Below are 21325 nucleotides of genomic sequence, written 5' to 3' on the forward strand. Positions count from 1 at the left end.
ATAGTAACTTTCAAAGTTAATGCGAAACGCTCTGGTTTGTTTAACATAGGTTGGATCTGTATGTAGTAATTACACAGAACTACAAGGCAATGGATGTACATGTGAAACAACAGAATGTGCTTTAAATATTTGTAAGTACAATAGTTATCAAATCTATCTTTTTACATTATGTTAATCAGTTTTACCTTTACGTTTAGTCTGTAAAGAGACTTAAACCCAGAAATTCAACAAAATAAATGGATTTCTTGTTTTAGAAGGCAAAAATGGCAAATTTAAAATTGAGAATAGAAATTGGGAATGTGTCAAAGAGACAACAACCCGAAACATAGAAAAAAACACAGCAGCAGAAGGTCACCAGCAGGTCTTCAGTGTAGCAAGAAATTCCCGCACCCGGAGTCGACCTTCAGCTGGCCCCTACACAAATATATACTAGTTCAGTGATAATGAACGCCATACTAATTTCTAAACTGTACACAAGAAAATAAAAATAAAATAATACAAGACTAACAAAGGCCAGAGGCTCCTGAATTGGGACAAGCGCAAAAAATGCGGCGGGGTTGAACATGTTTGTGAAATCTCAACCCTCCCCCTATACCTCTAGCCAATGTAGAAAAGTAAATAAAGGCAATAGTAGTATACCGCTGTTCAAAACTCATAAATCCATGGACAAAAAACAAAATCGGGGTAACAAACCAAAACCGAGCGAAACGCATTAAATATAAGAGGAGAACAACGAAACAACACCGAAACGCAACATACACAGAAACTGACCAATCATCAGACAAAACATCACGAGAATAACAAATATAACATGAAAACCAAATACATGAATTTGGGATAGACAAGTACCGTGCCACGTCTTATCTCAATATCTCAAAAGTAAGAGAAAACACAAACGACTAAACGTTAAAATGCAATACACAGAGAAACGAACAATAATATAACAATGACCATCTTCCTGACTTGGTACAGGACACTTTTAAAGGGAAATAAAAGTGGTGGGTTAAACCTGGTTTTATGGCATGCCAAACCTCGCACTTTAATGGCAAAGTTAACTATAATATTGAAATGACAACATAATATTACAGGACTACAATACAAATAAATAGGAGAACATATTAGACAACGAAAAACATGATTAATAGATAACAAAAAGCATCAGGTTTAAAATTCAATACGCCAAAAACCGCGCATAACAATACGCACATTAAAATTCGGTTCAAGAAAAGTCCGAGTCTGATGTCAGAAGATGTAACCAAAGAAAATGATCAAAATGACAATAATACATAAATAACAACAGACCACTAGCAGTTAACTGACATGCCAGCTCCAGACTTCAATTAAACTGACTGAAAGATTATGATTTCATCATATGAACATCAGGCACAATCCTTCCCGTTAGGGGTTTAGTATCATACAATCATATCATATATGAGAATAATTGTATATTTAAATTGTTTACGTCTGTTTCTAAGGGCTGTAAAAGTTCAATTAAAGTGCATGATTTAGGAATTTGATTACACGTTTTGATTTAAAGTGTAGTATGGAGCTTCCAGATATTTGTTAAAAAACACTTCGAATTATAGATTTTTTTTCATCACACAGTCGATTGTTGTCAAATTAAAATAAGCAAAAACAATATCAAAAACTAAATAAAACAACAACAACACAAAACAAAGAACCAATGTAGGTGCCATCAGATAAAGAATTAAACACATTACAAACTATTAAGAGCGTAAATACAAAAATATAATACATAGAATAAACATGTTTTTGATACACCGCATATATATGATGATATTGTATATGTTATATAGACGAGGCTTAATAAACCAATCAAATGTTTGAGATCATAAAATTTAATATCGATAACATAAAACAACCAAACAGTTGCCATGTATGCGTCTTTTTGTATCTTTAAACATTTCTGATAAAGCGATTTCACGTCATATTATGTTACAAATTATTCCATTGATATTTTAAAATTTCTTGTATGAAGTGACAGAGTATTCTCATCACATGGGTCCAATATCAACAACAACGCTTCCTCCAGATACAACCATGGAGAGCATTTCAACAACTGTAGATGGTTTGTATATTACAAATATATTTTATACAGCGCAGCACATGTTTATTTGCATCACAACAATAATGATATAACATAATGGTAAACAAATTTCATAAAAAAAAAAAATTGGATAGATTTGGAATTATTTCAAAGCCGATGATCGATTACAAATTATCAAAGTAAATTTTACATAAAAATATAAGTCTAAGAGAGAGACAACAAAAAATACAAAAATACGACGAAGAGACAAAGAATACCCTACAAAACACTTATGTTTATAAAACTTGAATCCATCAAACACCACAAAGAACTGGGGTGATATCTTGTTCTCATGTCAGGTAAGCAGATTTTGATTTTTTCTTGTGGTTCTTGTCTTATTGCTCATGATGAAGTAACCTTCCACGATTAGCCTATATCAATCACACGTTGGGAAATGAAGACAGAACTGTGTGTGTTGGACAATTCTAATTTCATCCGTGACACAGAAATTTCACAATGATCAACCAAATACTTATGACATCGGAAAACATTAAAAGTGTTCACTTAAATGTTTGCCACTATACAATCATTGATTTAAATTTCTTCTTTGAAAAACACACTCCTTTTTCAAGGAAATTATGACAGAAACAAAAGTACTAGATCATCGATATCGTATCAAGTAAAAAATTTAAACACCAAAAACATTCCCTACATTCACACTGGTATGAATGTATAGATTATAGCATTCCTTTTTTCCATATTGGCCCTGGTATTATCCCGAGACTCCCATATTCGACTCGAGGCTATATGATTTTTTAAATAAATTTTGGATTTTCTATAATTTTGACCTCAGGCATAACTGAGGAAAAAAATGCATTGGCGAAATCCTTGTACAGAAAAATAGGTAGCGTTAATGCTTTTTTTTTTTTTTACAAAACTACTTATCTGAAATCGTGTAAATACCTCTAATATTATAATATATAAAATATTATTTCCAGTAATAGAACTGACCTAGAGTAATGTTGAACTCAAACGTTTTAAAGATACAATCGTATTATCAAGTTGATAATTCAGCTTTTTGTAAATTGATTCTATATGTAACTGAAATAGGTTGAATCATCTTAACTTTAATTTGTCTTTAAGTAACTGAATGTACGACCTTTTTATAATAGGATATGAATGTTTCGGTCGAATATGTTCTTCCACTAACGTAAGTATAATTAGATATTTAATATAGTCTTTCAGTAAAGCTTAGAAATGATTGGGGAACCAAACATAATCTGCCAGTCAGTAATATAATTTAATATCGATGTTCCTAAATAAACTATCAACTTGACGTTTTTGAACGAACAACATATTTAACTAATATCACATGAACAATAAATAAAGAACATTATTTATATTAGCCAAATAAATATTTTATAAGAGTAACAATGAAAAATAAGTTTGACTAATGAACTGTACAACAAGATAGCCTTTCTTTGTCAACTCCTCTGTTATTTGTCTTATTTTAGTTTAGAAAAATTCCATCAGTGTTTGTGTGTAATTAATACCTTGGTTTGTTTCTTTTGAATCGATTTACGAGACTTCAACATTTTACAGCTACAGTCACCTCAATTTTCACGACTTGCAATATGCAAAACAAAATAAGATTTCGAAACAAGTTAAACATGTTTACTTTCTTCTTCAATATCATGCAATCCACCATTTTCTACACAAGAAAATGTCTGTAACAAGTCAGAAATATGAGTGTGTTTGATTTTATCATTTGTTTAATGTTTGGACTTTCCTCGGAGTTCAGTATTATTGTAATTTTTTATGTCTTTTTGAAATTTAGTCCATATTTTGTTGGAAAGTAAGAAAATGACGTCGAAAACCGTTTCCGAAAGGGATACCTTTTTCGAATCAGTTTTGAATAGTTTACATTGAGAATGGAAATGGTGAATGTGTCAAAGAGACAACAACCCGACCATAGAGCAGACAACAACAGAAGGTAGACAACAGGTCTTCAATGCTGCGAGAAATACCCGCACCCGGAGGCGTCCTTCACCTGGCCCCTAAACAAATATATATACTGGTTCAGTGATACTACTTAACTTCAAATTGTACACAAGAAACTAAAAGTTAAAATAATACAAGACTAACAAAGGCCAGAGGCTCCTGACTTGAAACAGGTGCAAAAATGCGGCGGGGTTTAATATCTTTATGAGATCTCAACCCTCCCCCTATACCTCTAGCCAACGCAGAAAAGTAAACGCATAGCAAAACGCACATACAAATTAAGCTCAAGAGAAGTTCGAGTCTGATGTTAGAAGATGTATTCAAAGAAAATAAAAATGACAATAATACATAAATAACATCAGACTACTAGCAGTTAACTGACATGCCAGCTCCAGCCTTCAATTAAACTGATTGAAAGATTATGTCTTCATCATATGAATATCAGGCACAATCCTCCCCGTTAGGGGTTTAGTATCATACCATCATAACATATATGAGAAGAACATAATCCGTGTCATGCCATCCACTGGTTTTTAAATAAATGTGTTGAGTTTCGATGCAAAGTGAATCAATATTAACGCCAAAATATGCAATCTTTAATGATCTGACAACATTATCGTAACTATATCCTTTCTTAATAAGTCTATTGAAAGGTTTTGTTAGCTTATGAGGTAAATACTGACATTTTGTGCTTTATAAAGAATATTTCCATAAAATATTGGATGTGAAATACCTGAACGTATTAGTAGTCTGCATGTTGAGCTATATTTACGAATGATGTCCTTATACCGATGATAAAATTTAGTAAATGTTTTTACTAGTTTGTGATATCGAAAACCCTGGTGTAATATTTTTTTAGTAATACATAAATTTCTCTCGTTAAAATCTAAAACATTGTAACATACACGAGCGAATCGTACAAGTTGAGATATATAAACACTGTAAGATGGTGACAAGGGAACGTCACCATATATAAATAGATAATTAACGATAGGAAATTAGAAATCATCTCTTTTATCATAAATTTAGGATCAAGCTTTCCGTTAATGATAAAGATATCAAGATCGAGGAAAGGGCAGTGGTAATTGTTAGTATTAGCTTTATTTAAAGTTAGTTCAACAGGAACTACATATATTGATACTTATTTTCAGACATACTGTCACGTGTATGAATATTTGGACCACTTGGATGCAAGATGTATGCCATTCAATGTAAGTTTAAGATTGATTTAGTAATAGAATTATTTCGCTTTTAAGCATTGTCTTGAAAGCTAACAGAGCACCTGCTTGGATTCGAGAACATACTTATTCAATTAAACAATAAAAGCATTTTGTGAAATTAATTTAGTCAATACATAAAATGTCAAAATCTCTTACGAATTATAGAAAACGCCTAAAGTTTTAAGCATTTTGCAAACTGATTAAAATAAGATAACGCTTGTTTTATATATACGTATTTGTATATTTTCACCAGTTGAATATTATGGTAGTATGTATATTATCCCTGTCAAAAGTAATAGAATGGTATGAGTATATTCGACATGATATCGGCTACATTTTGTTTTAATATTTTTAACTTTAGACATGGAATGAGTGTAAAGTATATACAGACCTTCATGGCAGTGGATGTTCTTGTACATCCAAGAAGTGTGCAGAATCTGTAGGTTAGTCTGAACAGAATAAGCAAGTTTGTAATACGATTGTCGGTTGTCTTTGGATAACACCTCTCCAAACTGTGAATTTCACATTCGCCACTTTATATGGGTTTTGGGTGTTTTATTTGTTTTTTTTTGTGTCTTTTTGTTTTTTGTTTTTTGTCTTTTGTTGTTTTTATTGGTAATGAAAAGGATCCAGTTTGTTCGATATCTGAAGTACATTTTTATAGTTTTTATCGTGGTATATACATATTTCTGTGCTTAGTGATAGGATGTCATATTTAAGAATCCTAAGGAGAATTTAAAAGATTTTTTATGCTTTTGAACACTTTATGATTTTTCTGCGTTGACCTTATAGCATCATGGTATTTTTGATTGGTATAGATATGAAATATTTTACAAAACATGTGCTAAAAATCGCCAGAATCTGTCTTTCTACATACGTAAAATGATGTTTCAAATTGATATTCTATATTTTGGAGTATTATAATACATTGTTTCTTTATGTATAGTACTACTCATCAAAGATTGTATATGGAGTGTGCTCCTTACGCAGAAACTGCTCCAACAAAATTATGAGGAGGACACATTAAAACTGACACCATCCATACGATGTGTCTTTGTTCGAACTAACTAAGTATATTTTTACCACGTGTTAGATAATTGTTTGTCATTACGTCGGCTGATCTTTTAATTACCGAACGTGACTTATTCCCGATAGTGACTTATATGGTGAGTGTGATTTCGCATTGCTATAAGACGTGTCACGGTACTTTGATTCAGACGAAACACCGACAAAGCTAGATAATACATAGAGATTAATAGATTGCCTTTTCCATATGAGTATGGGTATCATCCCGAGACGGAGTCGAGGTGCTGATATGGGTCGAGTATGATACCCAGGCTGATGTGGAAAAGGCCATGCATTGATCGCTATATCAAATACTTCCGACAATAGTTTTATGTAAGGCAAATAAACAAATGCAATAACTAAAACAATCAAAAGTTTGATAAAGAAGTTAAATTATGAATGAAATATACTATAAACTCAATGTTTGTTGTACTAAAAATGATTCATAATTGTCAATGGCATTTGTTAGCAATTACTAAACTATCCCCACAAAAGTTCCCGTAAATTCTGACGTCATCATGAAAATATCATGAAAATATCTGACGTCACAATGATGGAAAAGTAAACAATCGATACCAGAAACAGCAGGCCTTGAAGGCTTAAAACTTTGCTCAGTGCTCGGAGCACAAGATTCATCCTCGAAACATGAAATTCAGCAATTTGATTGGTTGATTTTCGAGTCTCAGTACAAAAATCATGCTCGAAAGTTTAAGACCGTGAGGCCAGAAATAACTTGCACGAGAGGCACTTTTATGGGTTTTGTGCACGAGATGCACCTGATATGGATTATCAGCCCGAGTGGGAAATTATGACTTGTGTACTGCCGCTCATTACACATTTGCAAAAGCTATCATATCAATGCTAAGTATGTGATAAAATTAATTATCTAATTACTGTAATAATTTGATATTTATAAGTATTGTATTTTTTATTGTTATTAATACATGTAATATCAGTATAACAAATCTAATCTTCAATCAATCCTTATCATGCTAAATTTAATGTATCTTATTTTTGAGAAATATTTAGAAATTCAAATGTGACGTCACTTTGTGTGTTTTTTTTTTAAATTTCTAATGTGACGTCACTTTGTGCATTCAGGCTTTTGCTAAATTGGCTGTGTTTTTTTATGTGCTGGATTAGGTTGTATTTTGTAACGCATCTGGGTTTTTTTCTGTATTTAGTCGCCATTTTGATTTAATCATGTATATTTATCTTAAAGTCATTTTATAGAATTTACTGTAAATTTTTAAAAAATATAAATCATTCTAAATAAAAAGGATGTATTAATCCCAGGCAGAACACCTAGCCGTATTGGGCACAACTTTTTGGAAATTCTGGTGCTCAGTGCTCTTAAACTTTGTACTCAATTTGTCTTTCGAACTTTTTTCATCTCAGCGTCACTCGTTAGTCTTGTGTGGACGAAACGCAGGTCTTGGGTATTAAATTAAAACCCGGTACCTTTTCTTAGCCATTGTTCGTGTGTTTCTCCGTCTTATATATTCTCCCACTTTTTTGTAGTGTAGTCCTGCCATAAAAGCGAGAGGTTTGGTATGCCACAAAGCCAGGTTCAATGGCCATTGTTATATTATAGTTCGTTTCTGTGTGTTTTACTTTTTAATGTTGTGTTTCTGTTGTGTCGTTGTTCTCCTCTTATATTTGATTCTTTCCCCTTAGGTTTAGTTTGTAACCCTGATTTGTTTTTTTCTCAATCGATTTAATAGTTTCTAATAGTGGTATACTACTGTTGCCTGGAATATGCACTGACTCACAGTAAAATAAATAAGTTAATGATTTTACGTGCACAGTGAACATTTCATCATCCACTAATGTTTTTTTTAAATGTAGAACTGCATCTTAAGTAGTTATCTGTCACCTCTTGTCCTTCAATTATCCTCAAATTACTTTAAGTTTACTTATCATGCAAAAGTGACAAAAGATAGCGAAATGCTTAAAAGAAATGCGACCGATCGTTAACAAAACACAACATAGAACGAACCTTACCATGTATCTTTACTCATGCAATTTCATTTGAGACAGGTAGGTAAACAGTGGTTAATCTTTGACAAGAGAGGGGCGAAAGATTCGAGAGGGACATTCACACTTAATGTTATTTCGATAATAGATACTTGGCTACCAAACTTTACGCAAATATCAATTAATGATTAAATAATTATGAAATCATTCAATATTGCGTTTTCTGTTCCGTATAGGTTGAGTAACATTCCTATATATCAAACTTGGTACTTGTCTCTAATATGTTGCAATCAACAGGGGAATTAAATCTACTTAACTATGGAAGAACGATAAAACATTAGAAGTCCATTTTTGAAAATGTGGGTCATATGAAAATATAACTGTACGACAAAATAGATGATTTCAGCTTCCCAATTTTGAACTTTTATTTGAATGTAGCAGCATTCTAGCAGCGCTTGCATACAGAGTGTATATCTCCAAGATAGTACGATATTCCAGGGGTCGTATTTCCAATCATGATTACCTTGATATGGGTTGCTGCAGACAAAGAAGCTATTAAACCAAGAGTTTCAAGTGTTGAAAAAGAAGTTATCCCTTCGTAAGCTTTACGGGTGCCAATTGTTGAACGTTATGGAATAACATTTTCACTGATGATACATTTAATAACTGATATGATCCCAGTGTTGTTATCATAATCTCCCACCATTTTTCCAAATGTGACCTATCGAATTGTACTTCTTACCAGATTTGTAATAACATGAACATCACGACAATTTTCACATGTGTACCGAACCCTTCAGAGCACCTAAAATCAATCTAAGTTTTTGATGGGGTTCGTTTTGCTCAGTCTTCATTTTTCTATGTTGAATTTTGTGTACTATTGTTTGTCTATTGTTTTTGTATTTTTAGCCATGGCGTTGTCTGTTTATTGTCAACATATGAGTGTGAATATCGCTCTGTTGTTTATTGCTCCTCTGTTAATGACCAGATGATCATGTGGAGAACAGTATGTATTTACAATGATGCACAAGTTTTAGATATAAAAAAATCTAAATTATAAAACATACTTTCGAGAGACCAAAAGCTAAAACCATAACCCGCACAACAATCAGTAATCGACTAGTTGACTGATTTTATTTTTTTTGCAGTGAAAGACTACGTTAACCATTTTTCTATGACAACACTAGGACAATACAATACAGCAACTACAATCAGTTCTACAAGATTTTCGACAAAATCTCCAACAACGATATCTCCCAAGACAGGTTCTTTTTATTTATCATTTGACACTGTTTCATAAAAGACTACATTAATATACCGGGATAATACTTTAGTACTCTAAAACGATATAGAACACATATTAACTTCCTAATGTAATAAAGATTAAATTTACAAAATCCAAACTATTTGACAGTGGTGATAATGATACATCCTTTACCTGATTTGGTCTGAGACCACAATTGTCGTCCCTTGATTTTCGTTGTTCAAAATATACAAATATAGTCCCTAGTGTTGACAGTGGGTTACTTGCCATTAATTTTTATACCCCTTCCAAATTCTTTTCACCATGTTTTATGCCTCAAATTGCAAGTAGGGGGGTGGGGGTAAAATTGCACTGTAAAAAAATTTTGGTCCAAAATTTTAAAGGAAAGTAGTGATTTGGTCCAGCTGAAAAAGGTTTGAAATTAGTACTTCGGAAGCTGTTAAAAGATTTCATGACGCCCTGAACCTAGAATTGTCCATATTTTGAGTTAGAGACTAAGAAGTTTTGTATAATTTTTATATAATTTGTCCCAAAAGTAGTACAGCACACTGTAATGGTTTATGAGAAAGCGGAGGTGGGATTTTTTTATTTTCATTTATGTTCTAAAAGAAATGCACTACGAAATAATTGTGGTCTCGGACCATTTGGTGTTATCTGTATATCAGGATAATTAAATATTTAACATCGATTTGATGTATGTAATGTTTTCATTTTATTGTAGCATATATCTATGTTGTTGGTATCTATATAAGTCTGTTATTTATTCCAATCAGAGGAAATAATTTTAAAATCATGCATTTTGCTATCATTTGATCATCGTTTAGAGTCACAACCCGAAATTATTTCTGATGGCGTCACTAAAAATAGAGTTGAAGATAACTATAGTTTTTTAATCACGATCCTTTGATCCTTGGTCAATGCAAAAAAAAAAGTTCCATTCAGATCAAATCAAGCAAGACGAAAGATACAGAAGGAACAAGCTTTCTATTTGTACAATGTCTGATTCGAAATAATTACTAGTAGGTTAAAAGAGAAAATAAGGAGGAAATATTGCAATCACCTATACTTGATTTTTTTTTATGCGTAAATGATACTTATGGATGTCTAGTGATGTTATTTGATTGACTATAGACATTAACACAAGGTGATGATTTGTTTTATAGGACTTCATTGTTTCAAGACAACATGTGCTGTAAATGAGGTATGTGCACTTGCATTTCAAGAACAGACACAAATGAGTCTAATCAGTTTCTTCAGTAGATGTAAACTATTTCCTAATTTTTTAATGTTTAACATAGATAAGAAAATGCGGTATGAGTGCCGACAATTCTAAATTTAAGTCACAATATATGAAAGGTTAACAATTATAGGTCAAAATACGGACTTCAACACGGAGCCGTGACCCACATCGATAAGTTTGCTATCACAAATGTTTCTTTTTTATATGCAACTTCTCGTTTCAAAACATAATTATGATGGAATATATGTACCAAAAATGCTGGAAATTATTTATAATATTAAATTGGAATTCATACATGTCAAAACGACATCCGGTTTCATTCCAACGGATCAAAATAATTTTAAACAACTATACTACCTAAAGATTGTCAAGTAATCAACTGAATTCGCTGTATCAGAATCTAATGCATTTTGGGTAATATATTCAATAGCATACGCCAAAACGTTCTGATTGGTAAAAACCCGTTCTAAACAATTGAAATTCAACCAATGATGTAGCGTTTTTGTCATTTTTCTGTACGAACAATGAGATTATCGATGGTTCTTTAGATTCTGAAAAGACGAATTGAAAGCGCTTTATATGTCTGCCAAAGAACATAAAATATGTGTGATGTCGACCGATACGCAATAAAAAGTAACTTCGGGCACCACGTTTATGAAAACCAAATACATTATCGCACTTGATAATGGTCGATTTTCGCAAATGTTGTCTCTCTTATCAGAACATTTACATGAAGCAGTAGTACAATAGTGACAAGCAATTATAAATAAATTCAGTATAAATGAATATGTTTAAACTTAAACAATAGCGACAAAAGACAGTTAAAAAGTCAATTCCGGTTGCTATTGGCGTACTGAAAAATACTATTCAAACAGTTACTTTAATATGAATGATGATTGTATGGTTAAGTAAAAAACATGTTTTGTAGGTATGCAGAGTATACCTAGATAACGAAAATTCATATGCAGGATATTGTATCTTGAAAGTGAGTATTTTACATTAACCATGTTAACTTTGCTCAGTGGTGAATTTGACGTGAAACAATCCAGGGGATTTTCATGTGAAATCTCCGTTGATATACTTAAGTTTAGAATTCAAGTGATCTTTATGAAAGAAGGTCACAATAATAAAGAGTCGAACACGTACCATTTACATATTTCCTAACAGAAAAAAAGATATATTATAAGAAAAAGAAGAAAACATATAACACAATGAATGGCAACAATTGAAAGAACAAAAAGACAAAACATACTAGCACACAACACTGCAAGGAATTGTCAGATCGAATAACACCCTCGCGGAAATTTAGATACTTCAGAGGAATAAACAGCACAGCCTGCACGTGTGACACAGGTAGTGTAACTAATGTCAATTATATAGCCAGTGAAAACTTCTGTTTGTTGAAATAATTTACATCCAGTTTAGATCTGTTTGCATGTATTCAGTATAAAAAAAAATATTTTTGTGGTTTTATAAATCATTTAATACAGGATAGATTTGTCATCTGGCAGCTTTTTGTAATTATCTGGAATTGTTTGAATCACAGTAGGAACTATTTATAAACACAAACCGTTCAAACGTTCATTTGTCATTATGAGGATTTATGCATATACTGATATATTTCAAAGATGTTTGTATAACTAAAAGAATGAACTTTATTTGAAATAGAATGTAGACGATTTGCTGATTTGTAAAAGTAGTACCTTGACGATTTCGACAGAATGTGATTGTGCTTTACAGAGTTGTATTGATAGTTTTACTGGTAAATATAAGAACCATTAGACTGTGTTATATCTATAGTGGAGCGGCTGAGAGGACAATGTCAGAAATTTAAATTACCTAAATACCTCATGGGATTTTAATAGCTCATTGGAAAGCTGAAATCCTGTACTTTTTGAAAATATGTGTCGTAAATATCAAATCTGGTACAATAATATCGAAAATCAAGGTCAAAGGCCATCACTTAACAAAATCCTTCTTTCATCTAGAGAAACAATACCATTGATATTTAAAAAAAAAATCTATTCAATAAATTGTATGAGTAGTATTATGTAGAAATGCGCTAGTTCATACAAAATCTTTTTTCATATTTGCACATGACGTCAGAACAACGTTTTATTTAACTGTTTTTGAAGGTAGTCCGTGGTATACAAATGTTAATGGCTAATGGAAAACAGGAACATATTACCCTTGATAATTGACATCGACAAATAGCATTTCTTGAAAAGTTTTTTAAAGAGTATCTGAGATGCATAGTTAATAAATCAAACAAAATATGCAGTCATGAAATATTTTTTTTCGGTTTTCAAGGATTCGACGTTTCATTGGGTTTTCTTAAAATGAATTCAAACTATCTCAATACAAGATACCTATTTATTTAATATAGTTATTGTAGTGTGATATAACACTCAATTAGTGCACTCGTGTTGTATAACAAATTCCTATTATTGAGACATGACTGTTAGGGTATCAATGAATTGAGTTTATTTTAATACCAAATGACACGTCGAAAACATTATAGCAAATTAAAATAATGTTACCAAATATAACAACAAAAAATATTTTCATGATATTTCATCTGTGTCATCAGCTATGTTGGCTGATACTGCCTGGACATTGTTACAACTACTTACATTTTGACAAAAACATAAATCAGTGCAAGAAAGACCCTGCTCCTTAAATTGCAAACACATGCTGCCTTGCATGTTTTCTCCCTTACATGAACAAGTAAGATATTGTAGAAACTCTGATACCATTTGTCCCTGAAAGAAGACTGGCTCTAATTGTCATTTTGCGCCGCAGTTTTCCAAAAAAGGCAATTGGGGAGCCATTATTTCGGTTGGCTAGATTTGACGACAACCAAACTTTGTTTTGCCACATTGTACGTAGTACGTGTTGCTACATTACGAAAGACTTTTATCTTTATTGATAGCCAACTGATGTCTCCGCAAATCGTTGTGATAATTCTTAAATTTGTATTTTGAGTCGTATAAAGCAGATTCAAGCACTCTAGTAGCAACTACAGCACTTTCAACATCATCGTGCTTTAAGGCTACAAGATTACCGAAAAGGCTTGATTTTGTCCTAAAGAGGTTGAATACTGAATTTTAACCGATTCCAAAAAAAACCACCCAACTAGAGCATGAACGACCTGCATCATAAGACTATAAATTGAGCAATTATGTTATAAGAATTTGACATCAGGCACTCTGCGAGAGCAACACATTTTCTTCGAAAGTCATGCGAAATATTCATAGATACTGAAGAAAATGTTTCAAAAGACTTTGTCAAGCCAAGTGACAAAACTTATCAAACAGGTTGGCAACATTGCTTCTGATATTTCCAACGATATACTTGGTTATTTGCAGGATAATTATCCCTAGATATTATAAACATTTTCCATTTCTTGTCACAATATTGAGGCTGCTTCATAAAGTACATGCATACCGATTTGTTCGTTGGTTTTGGTAGAGGTACATGTACTTAAGTCGGCTTTTATCTCAAGCATTTCTAATTCTGCTTAGATGTTATTCGCTGTCTAAACAATTAGATAAATCGGAATCTATATCTGGTCATTCCTTTTCAGCTGATAATGATTTTAAATTCTGCTTACTTGTGTAGCTTTTATCACATAACCTATGATACCTAAATACGGGTAATTCACTTGCCGTTTTTTTGCAGAACTCGTTTAAATAACTGAACAAATCATCACGTCCCTTTGCTGCAGCAGTAATCACACATTTTTTTTCCAGATTCTGTTGATGTTATTAATATTTCATCAACAACAGAATCGCAGATAATGCATTTGTCAACACAAACTTCCACTTTCCTTTTTTTTGGCATCTAGAGGGACCAGTTTTAATGAAATTGTATAATTGTTCATTTGATTGAATAATAAAAAAAAATCAAACCCACCTGAAACCAAACGAACCCTACAATGAAACTCCCTTTTCCAGTTAATTCAACAAAAACGAATATACAACAATACCAAACAACAAAAATTAATCACAAGACTTTGGAAATTATAAAATGAACAAGAAATATGCTTGAAAATGACTACAAATGACCTTCGCTGAATCGCTGAATGTGGGACTATGACTAGAAACCACGACAATGTCGGTAAATCTGTGACAAATATTCGGACTTGAAATCTGGATAAAAAGCAGATATTTTGCCAAATATTTATCTTATTGGGAATAAACTTCAAAAAGTAAATCAGGGCGATTGGAGTATTATACGGCGACTTCACTGTAGTACCTTTAAAATACACCTATACTGCACGTGCAAATAATGCTAGATGAAAACCATGATTTTTGCAGTGTCATTTTTAACCATATTCAGATGCATTAAGCATTATATTTAGGACTATTTGGAAATGCCCTTACATACTTTTGATTTTTTAACCCTGTATGCTTGCATTGCCTATGTAAATTTTAAAATTGTTTGAATGCACATTGAATGACAATTTTATGTGACGTTTATAATTTTTCTGACGTCAGACACTCAAATCAATCCATGTGTTCGTAGATAGTAGATGTTTTTGTGTCCTGTTAAATTGTTCCTTTTAAAATTGTTATACGAGGATGACTGATGTACCCATATTTTGACTATTTTATTAATTGTGACTGTTTATTTCACGCATCATGTAAATGTAGCGGAATTTGATGAAACTGTTATTAAAGTGAGAGGGTTAGCGCTATAGAACCAGGTTAAATCCACCATTTTCTACATTTGAAAATGCCTGTACCAAGCAGGAATATGACAGTTCTTGTCCATTCGTTTTTGAAGCGTTTTGTTTTTTGATTTTGCCATGTGATTATGGACTTTCCAAATTGGTTTTCCTCTGAGTTCAGTATTTTTGTGATTTTACTTTTTACATTGTATGAAGTTCACGAATAACTGTATTTACCAATTTCATTCACAAATTATTTTTTAAAACGGGTTTGTTGTGAAATTTGACTACCGAATCAGTTGTGGGGTATTTGATGCAAGTTGGGTAAAGTCAGTAAAGACTATTTTAACGTCATTTGAACCACATTTGATATTTAAGACAAATATTTTTTAAAGCTGAATAATCGATAAACAATTTAAGACCTAAAATTCCGTGAGGTATGTTAGGTAGTTTAAAATCGTTAACTTAGCGACTGTTACAACATTCGCCGCTCCACTACTATCGAAAAGTCTGAAATATATATCATTAATTCATGTTCAAACAATTAACATTTATCGGTAACAAGAATTGAATAGAACAAAAAGATATAAAATACATAATGTAGATTCAAACATAGTGTGTGCACATATACATATTGCAGACCCTTTGCCTATTTTATCGCTTAAAAAAGTGCATTTGAAAAAAAGACAAAACAAATGTTATTCTTATTAGGTTGCATAATAAAAAAAATATTTTCTTTTGGCTCATTTAAGTCATTTCAAAATATGACGTCATGCAAATGAAACCGCTAAAGTTGATAGTTTTCTGTTACGTGAACCATCGAAATTCGTATGATATTGTATTAAAACTGATTTTTGAGGTAGATTTTGTTTTATTTTCTATTCTATTGCATTATTTGAATATCTACTAATTCAACCAGTCAACATGGCGTCTCCTTAGTTACGAAATGTCAACTTTGAATTTGACGGAAGCTTACGAGAAAATCATGTAATTTAAAATTGGCAACTGTTGGGTTTGAGAATTAGAAGAATTAAATAGTTTTTGTTCTAGCGGTTATTCACAAAATAACCCATGCAAGCTATGGATTTATTAAGATATTTGAGCTTTATCTGACAGAGTGTAAAAAAGATCAGCCACACACACTCCAAACCAACCCTCGCTTCAGTATTTTGATGACCGTATTTGTCCTATTAGAATCGAAATAACAGATAAATGCATTTTATGTAATGTCTTCAGCATCAGCATAGCTCTGCTTCTAGCAACCTTTTCTGTCTATTTGGTGTTAAAATACATAGTTTTACGGGTTTCGATGTTCATATAATATCTGTCTTTATTCAAATGTCTCTGCCTTTACTTACAGTATTAAAATCAACAAATACTCACCCAACAACTACCATACAGACACTATCTTCACAAGAACCACTTATCATTACACATGTACCTTCTTCTGACTTACCTACAACGACGATATCTGAATCATCGCCAACACAACCACGTAAGTGTATTTTTATATTTCATCACAATTCTGGACCACGTGGGATGTACTTCAAATATCGAATCTTAAAAACTACACCAGGAATTACAAAAATATATTGGACATTACAGCACATCATAGCAACAACGTTAAAACTATCCCATTAACACCAAATTTGCACAAAACAATAATGTCTAAGTATCCTGATTTGTTACAGACAGAAAATGGAATCGAGTGTCACCAATTTAACATGAAAAACATGTTTACCTCAATTGCGTATTTGTCGTAAGATTTAGACATACAATACAACCTTCACAGTCTAACTACAACTAAATTTTTTGATAACAAGTTCCGGGATTGGATTTGTTCAATACGCTAAATAGTGCTAGTATTTCAAGAATTATGATAAGTGTATCACGATATTAATTGAATACTGTTGAAGTATTTGAGAGAAAAATGTCTTCTCAGCACCACTCGTCATGTTAATGGAATGGAAAACACAATATTTACGAATACGTACTTTAAATTTTATCTAAAACGGTTGGCTAATGTAAGCAGGATTTATTTTTCCGGAGAACCAGATAGTGTCCTCAGTTCTGGCAAGATTCATGTTGTTTAATTTAATGTTTTAGAGAAGTGTTTTGTGGACTTTTATTTATCTGATGCTATCTTTTATAGTCACAATAATCAGTCGCTTTTGAACTTCTAAATTTGGATACTAATGATTTTGAATTATTTACAAATGAGCAATTGATGACCCCTCACCCTCTCCCTACCCGAACCAAGCACCAACTATTGATTTGAGCGGCAAATATCAGTATCGTGCTTATGAAAGCTCATCAGACTTTTTGCATTTGTTGGATTACTTGTAAAATTCTGATTTCTTATTTCTTATCTGACATTTAAATCAGTGATCGTTAAAACGAGACATAGAAAACTACAAACGCTTTCTAATTTTTTGTTGTTGTATACAATCATTTATTGTGGTTTTCATTAACTATATCTATGTTTTTTTTTAAGAACTACTACGAAAAATCTAAAGAAAGTCAGTCACAAATAAAATCCTTTGTTTAATGGATTGCCATAAATGCCAGTGATTAAAAATATCTTTGTTATAACTAAAACTATATTATATCTTTCTCTTTCAGTCATTTGTTATGATAAACCAGACGTGGATTGTTTATTGCTTAATACAACAAATATTTGTGCCAATCCGTATTCACATCAAATTTGTGCCAAATTTTGTGGTCACTGTACTCGAGTTATTGAGTCTGCATTTGGATAATTTCTGAAATTCCGCTATTAAAATAAATGTAATTGAATGTTCGAATTTGGTTAATTTTTCTTAAAAAATAAAATCTTTTGCTTGAGGATAATTCCAAATATTTAAAAGAAGCAGATTATAGTAAAGGAATATTCTAAACTTGAAGGGAAACAGACAATGATATGCCAAACAATTAGACTTCACACTTATCAAAAACAATACTGATTACAACCTCTTTCCGTTTGGTTAACGTCTATACAGAGCCAATCGTTTGCTCTTGTTGCTTTAAATTGAGACTGTAAATGGGGATTGTGTCAAGGAGACAACGTCCCTATCAAAGAGCAAAAACAGCTGCTCCCAGAGGCAGGCTTTAGCTTGTCATAACAAAAATGTGTGCTAGTTCCGACACCGTACTAAAATCCAAAACATGTAAATGAAACAAACTTCAACAAAAATACAAGACAACATAGGCCAAATACTTTTGATTTAGGACAGGCGCAAATATCAACTCCATATGCTCTTTACACGCTTTATATCTCATTGTAAATCATATCATATTTCCTACTTATATATATAGATATTAGAAATTGTTGTTTATGCTGTATTTAGACCCCTCTACAACGAAATTTGTTTTACATGCGGTTATTATCAAACGCAATCATAGGTTTGAAAGTTGTTCTCAATGTACTGTTTATATTTATAGATATACATGTATTTAAGTCTGAAAATTCCAGCTAACAGTGTTATAATTACATTAATATGCTGACAAATTTATTACCGTGACTCAGCGGGATTAGAACTCACACATTTGATACAATGCAGCACTAGACGCTTTGCCTTATGTCCAGCGCTCTAGACTACTCGACCATATCCTCTATATAAAATATAACATCAATTGTCCTAGTGTTACCTTGTCAACGAAAGCGAATCTAGAGATAGGCACAGGACATGTGTTTTAAGCGTATGAGGTTGTTTTATTTTTATATCTATACAGAATTCGTCTAAATAACTGCCCAACAATATCAGATCTGTAAAATTGCTTTCGCTTATTTTTTTGTTCTTCCCTCGCCGGGATTCGAACTCCTGCTACTAAGATATCGTTGTACTAAAATAGCCTTTCACTACGCCCGACGCGATAGACCAACCACTCCACTACCTAGGCTCTACAATAATCTTTCGGTGGCTGGTTATTACATTTCCTCGTCAGTTTTAATCTAGCGTCGTATCACAGTAAATAGTTATCAAAGATACCAGGATTTTAATTAAGTACGCCAGACGCGAGTTTCGTCTACATAAGACTCACCAGTGACGCTCATATCAAAATATTTTTTAAGCCAAACAAGTAAAAAGTTGAAGAGCATTACCGATCCAAAATTCCAAAAAGTTGTGCCAAAAACGGCTAAGGTAATCTATGTCTGGGATAAGAAAATCTTTAGTTTTTCAAAAAATCAAAGTTTTGTTAACAGTAAATTTGTAAAAATCACCACATTATTGATATTCATGTCAACACCGAAGTGTTGACTACTGGGCTGGTGATAACCTCGTGGACGAAACGTCCAACAACAGTGGCATCGACCCAGAGGTGTAAATATTTATCAAAGGTACCAGGATTATAATGTAGTACGCCAGACGCGCGTTTCGTCTACATAATACTCATTAGTGACGCTCATATCAAAATATTTATCAAGCCAAACAAGTAAAAACTTGAAGAGCATTACTGATCCAAAATTCAAACAGGTTGTGCCAAATACGGCTAAGGTAATCTATGTCTGGGATAAGAAAATCCTTAGTTTTTCGAAAAATTCAAAGTTTTGATAACAGTAAATTTGAAAAAAATCACCACATTATTGATATTCATGTCAACACCGAAGTGTTGACTACTGGGCTGGTGATAACCTCATGGACGAAACGTCCAACAGCATTGGCATCGACCCAGTGGTGTAAATAGTTATCAAAGGTACCAGGATTATAATGTAGTACGCCAGACGCGCGTTTCGTATACATAAGACTCATCAGTGACGCTCATATTAAAATATTTATTAAGCCAAACAAGTAAAAAGTTGAAGAGCATTAAGGGTCCAAAATTCCAAGAAGTTGTGCCAAATACGGCTAAGGTAATCTATGCCTGGGATAACAAAATCCTTAGGTTTTCGAAAAATTCAAAGTTAAATAATATATAAGGCGTGAAGATGAAATTGTTACTGATCATCTGAATTAATTCATCCATTCATGATTATAAAAGATCATGCAAGTAATGTAAGACACAGTTACAGAAATAAAAGATGCCGATACGGCGAGAGAAAAAAAAACCGACATGTTACCGGGTTTTTTGTGTAGTTAACGTAACCAATACATAGAAAGGACCTTTAAATGTTAGAATCGAAGAAGCCTTAAGCTGTCATGTAGTTATGATAAGTTTGTTTACTATTTGACTCTTTGTGGAGCGCACAAACTTGAATGGTGATGAATTTAAAATTTCATTCTTAAGAACGTCTCTTAGTATTAACGCAGTCGGAAATGGCATTGTTTATGACAAACCTTTCTAAAATTGTCCGGTTATACATTTTGAAATTATTGCAAAAAAACTCTGGTCTTAACTGCCTCAGGAAAGGTTTACCGTATATATATTTTCTATATGTATATTCCTTTAAGTCATATAGCTCAGTAATTATTGTGGTTCTTAATCGTCATGAGACCGTCAGAGCTTTTTGTTAACAGATCCTGGAACACGAAAGACATAATGTTCATCAAAGATATTGAAGAAGATGACTGGGATTTTTGTTTTGGGATGCTATAAATCTAAAATATGATAATATATCTTCCAAACTTTTATACAACGTGAAAGGAAAGTGTAAGTCATACAGAAACTCATGTAACCAAACAGCATTTATCTTAGATTTCGGTTTTGAACACGAAATATTAAACATGGCGATAAGTAATTAAAGGGTTTGTAAAAGATATTCATTCGTCTTGTATCTGTCATCTATAAGGACATCAGTAGAATACTGCTGTTCCAAAGTCATAATCCGTTTGAGGGAAAGAAATCCGGGTTGCAAATTTAAATCGAGGGAAACACATCTATCAGGGACATTTCTCCTATT

General features: G+C 32.4%; 2 protein-coding genes across 2 annotated transcripts in view; both read left to right on the forward strand.

Annotated features, from left to right (window-relative positions):
• The window catches only part of LOC134706064 (uncharacterized), a 29379-nt gene extending 26317 nt beyond the window's left edge, over window positions 1–3062 (forward strand). Inside the window, exons 16-18 of the mRNA XM_063564774.1 lie at window positions 50–131; window positions 2000–2089; window positions 3046–3062. Coding sequence (XP_063420844.1) covers window positions 50–131; window positions 2000–2089; window positions 3046–3062 — 189 coding nt within the window. The remainder of the gene's footprint in view (window positions 1–49; window positions 132–1999; window positions 2090–3045) is intronic.
• Window positions 3063–5205: 2143 nt separating this feature from the next.
• Window positions 5206–18286, forward strand: LOC134705482 (uncharacterized). Its single transcript, XM_063564204.1, has 8 exons — window positions 5206–5259; window positions 5630–5711; window positions 9459–9575; window positions 10738–10775; window positions 11743–11799; window positions 12483–12576; window positions 16847–16981; window positions 18109–18286. The coding sequence occupies exons 1-8, from the start codon at window positions 5248–5250 to the stop codon at window positions 18243–18245; spliced, it is 672 nt and encodes a 223-aa protein (XP_063420274.1). The 5' UTR covers window positions 5206–5247; the 3' UTR covers window positions 18246–18286.
• The last annotated feature ends 3039 nt before the right edge of the window (window positions 18287–21325 follow it).

This window comes from Mytilus trossulus, chromosome 2 (genome assembly GCF_036588685.1).
Source record: "Mytilus trossulus isolate FHL-02 chromosome 2, PNRI_Mtr1.1.1.hap1, whole genome shotgun sequence".
Taxonomy (NCBI): Eukaryota; Metazoa; Mollusca; class Bivalvia; order Mytilida; family Mytilidae; genus Mytilus; species Mytilus trossulus.

Excerpts from the sequence above, each read along its gene's own strand:
- LOC134705482 (XM_063564204.1), top strand. Across the intron at positions 10,776-11,742 it reads CAACATGTGCTGTAAATGAG|GTATGCAGAGTATACCTAGA; the intron begins GTATGTGCACTT and ends CATGTTTTGTAG. Across the intron at positions 11,800-12,482 it reads CAGGATATTGTATCTTGAAA|AATGTAGACGATTTGCTGAT; the intron begins GTGAGTATTTTA and ends TATTTGAAATAG.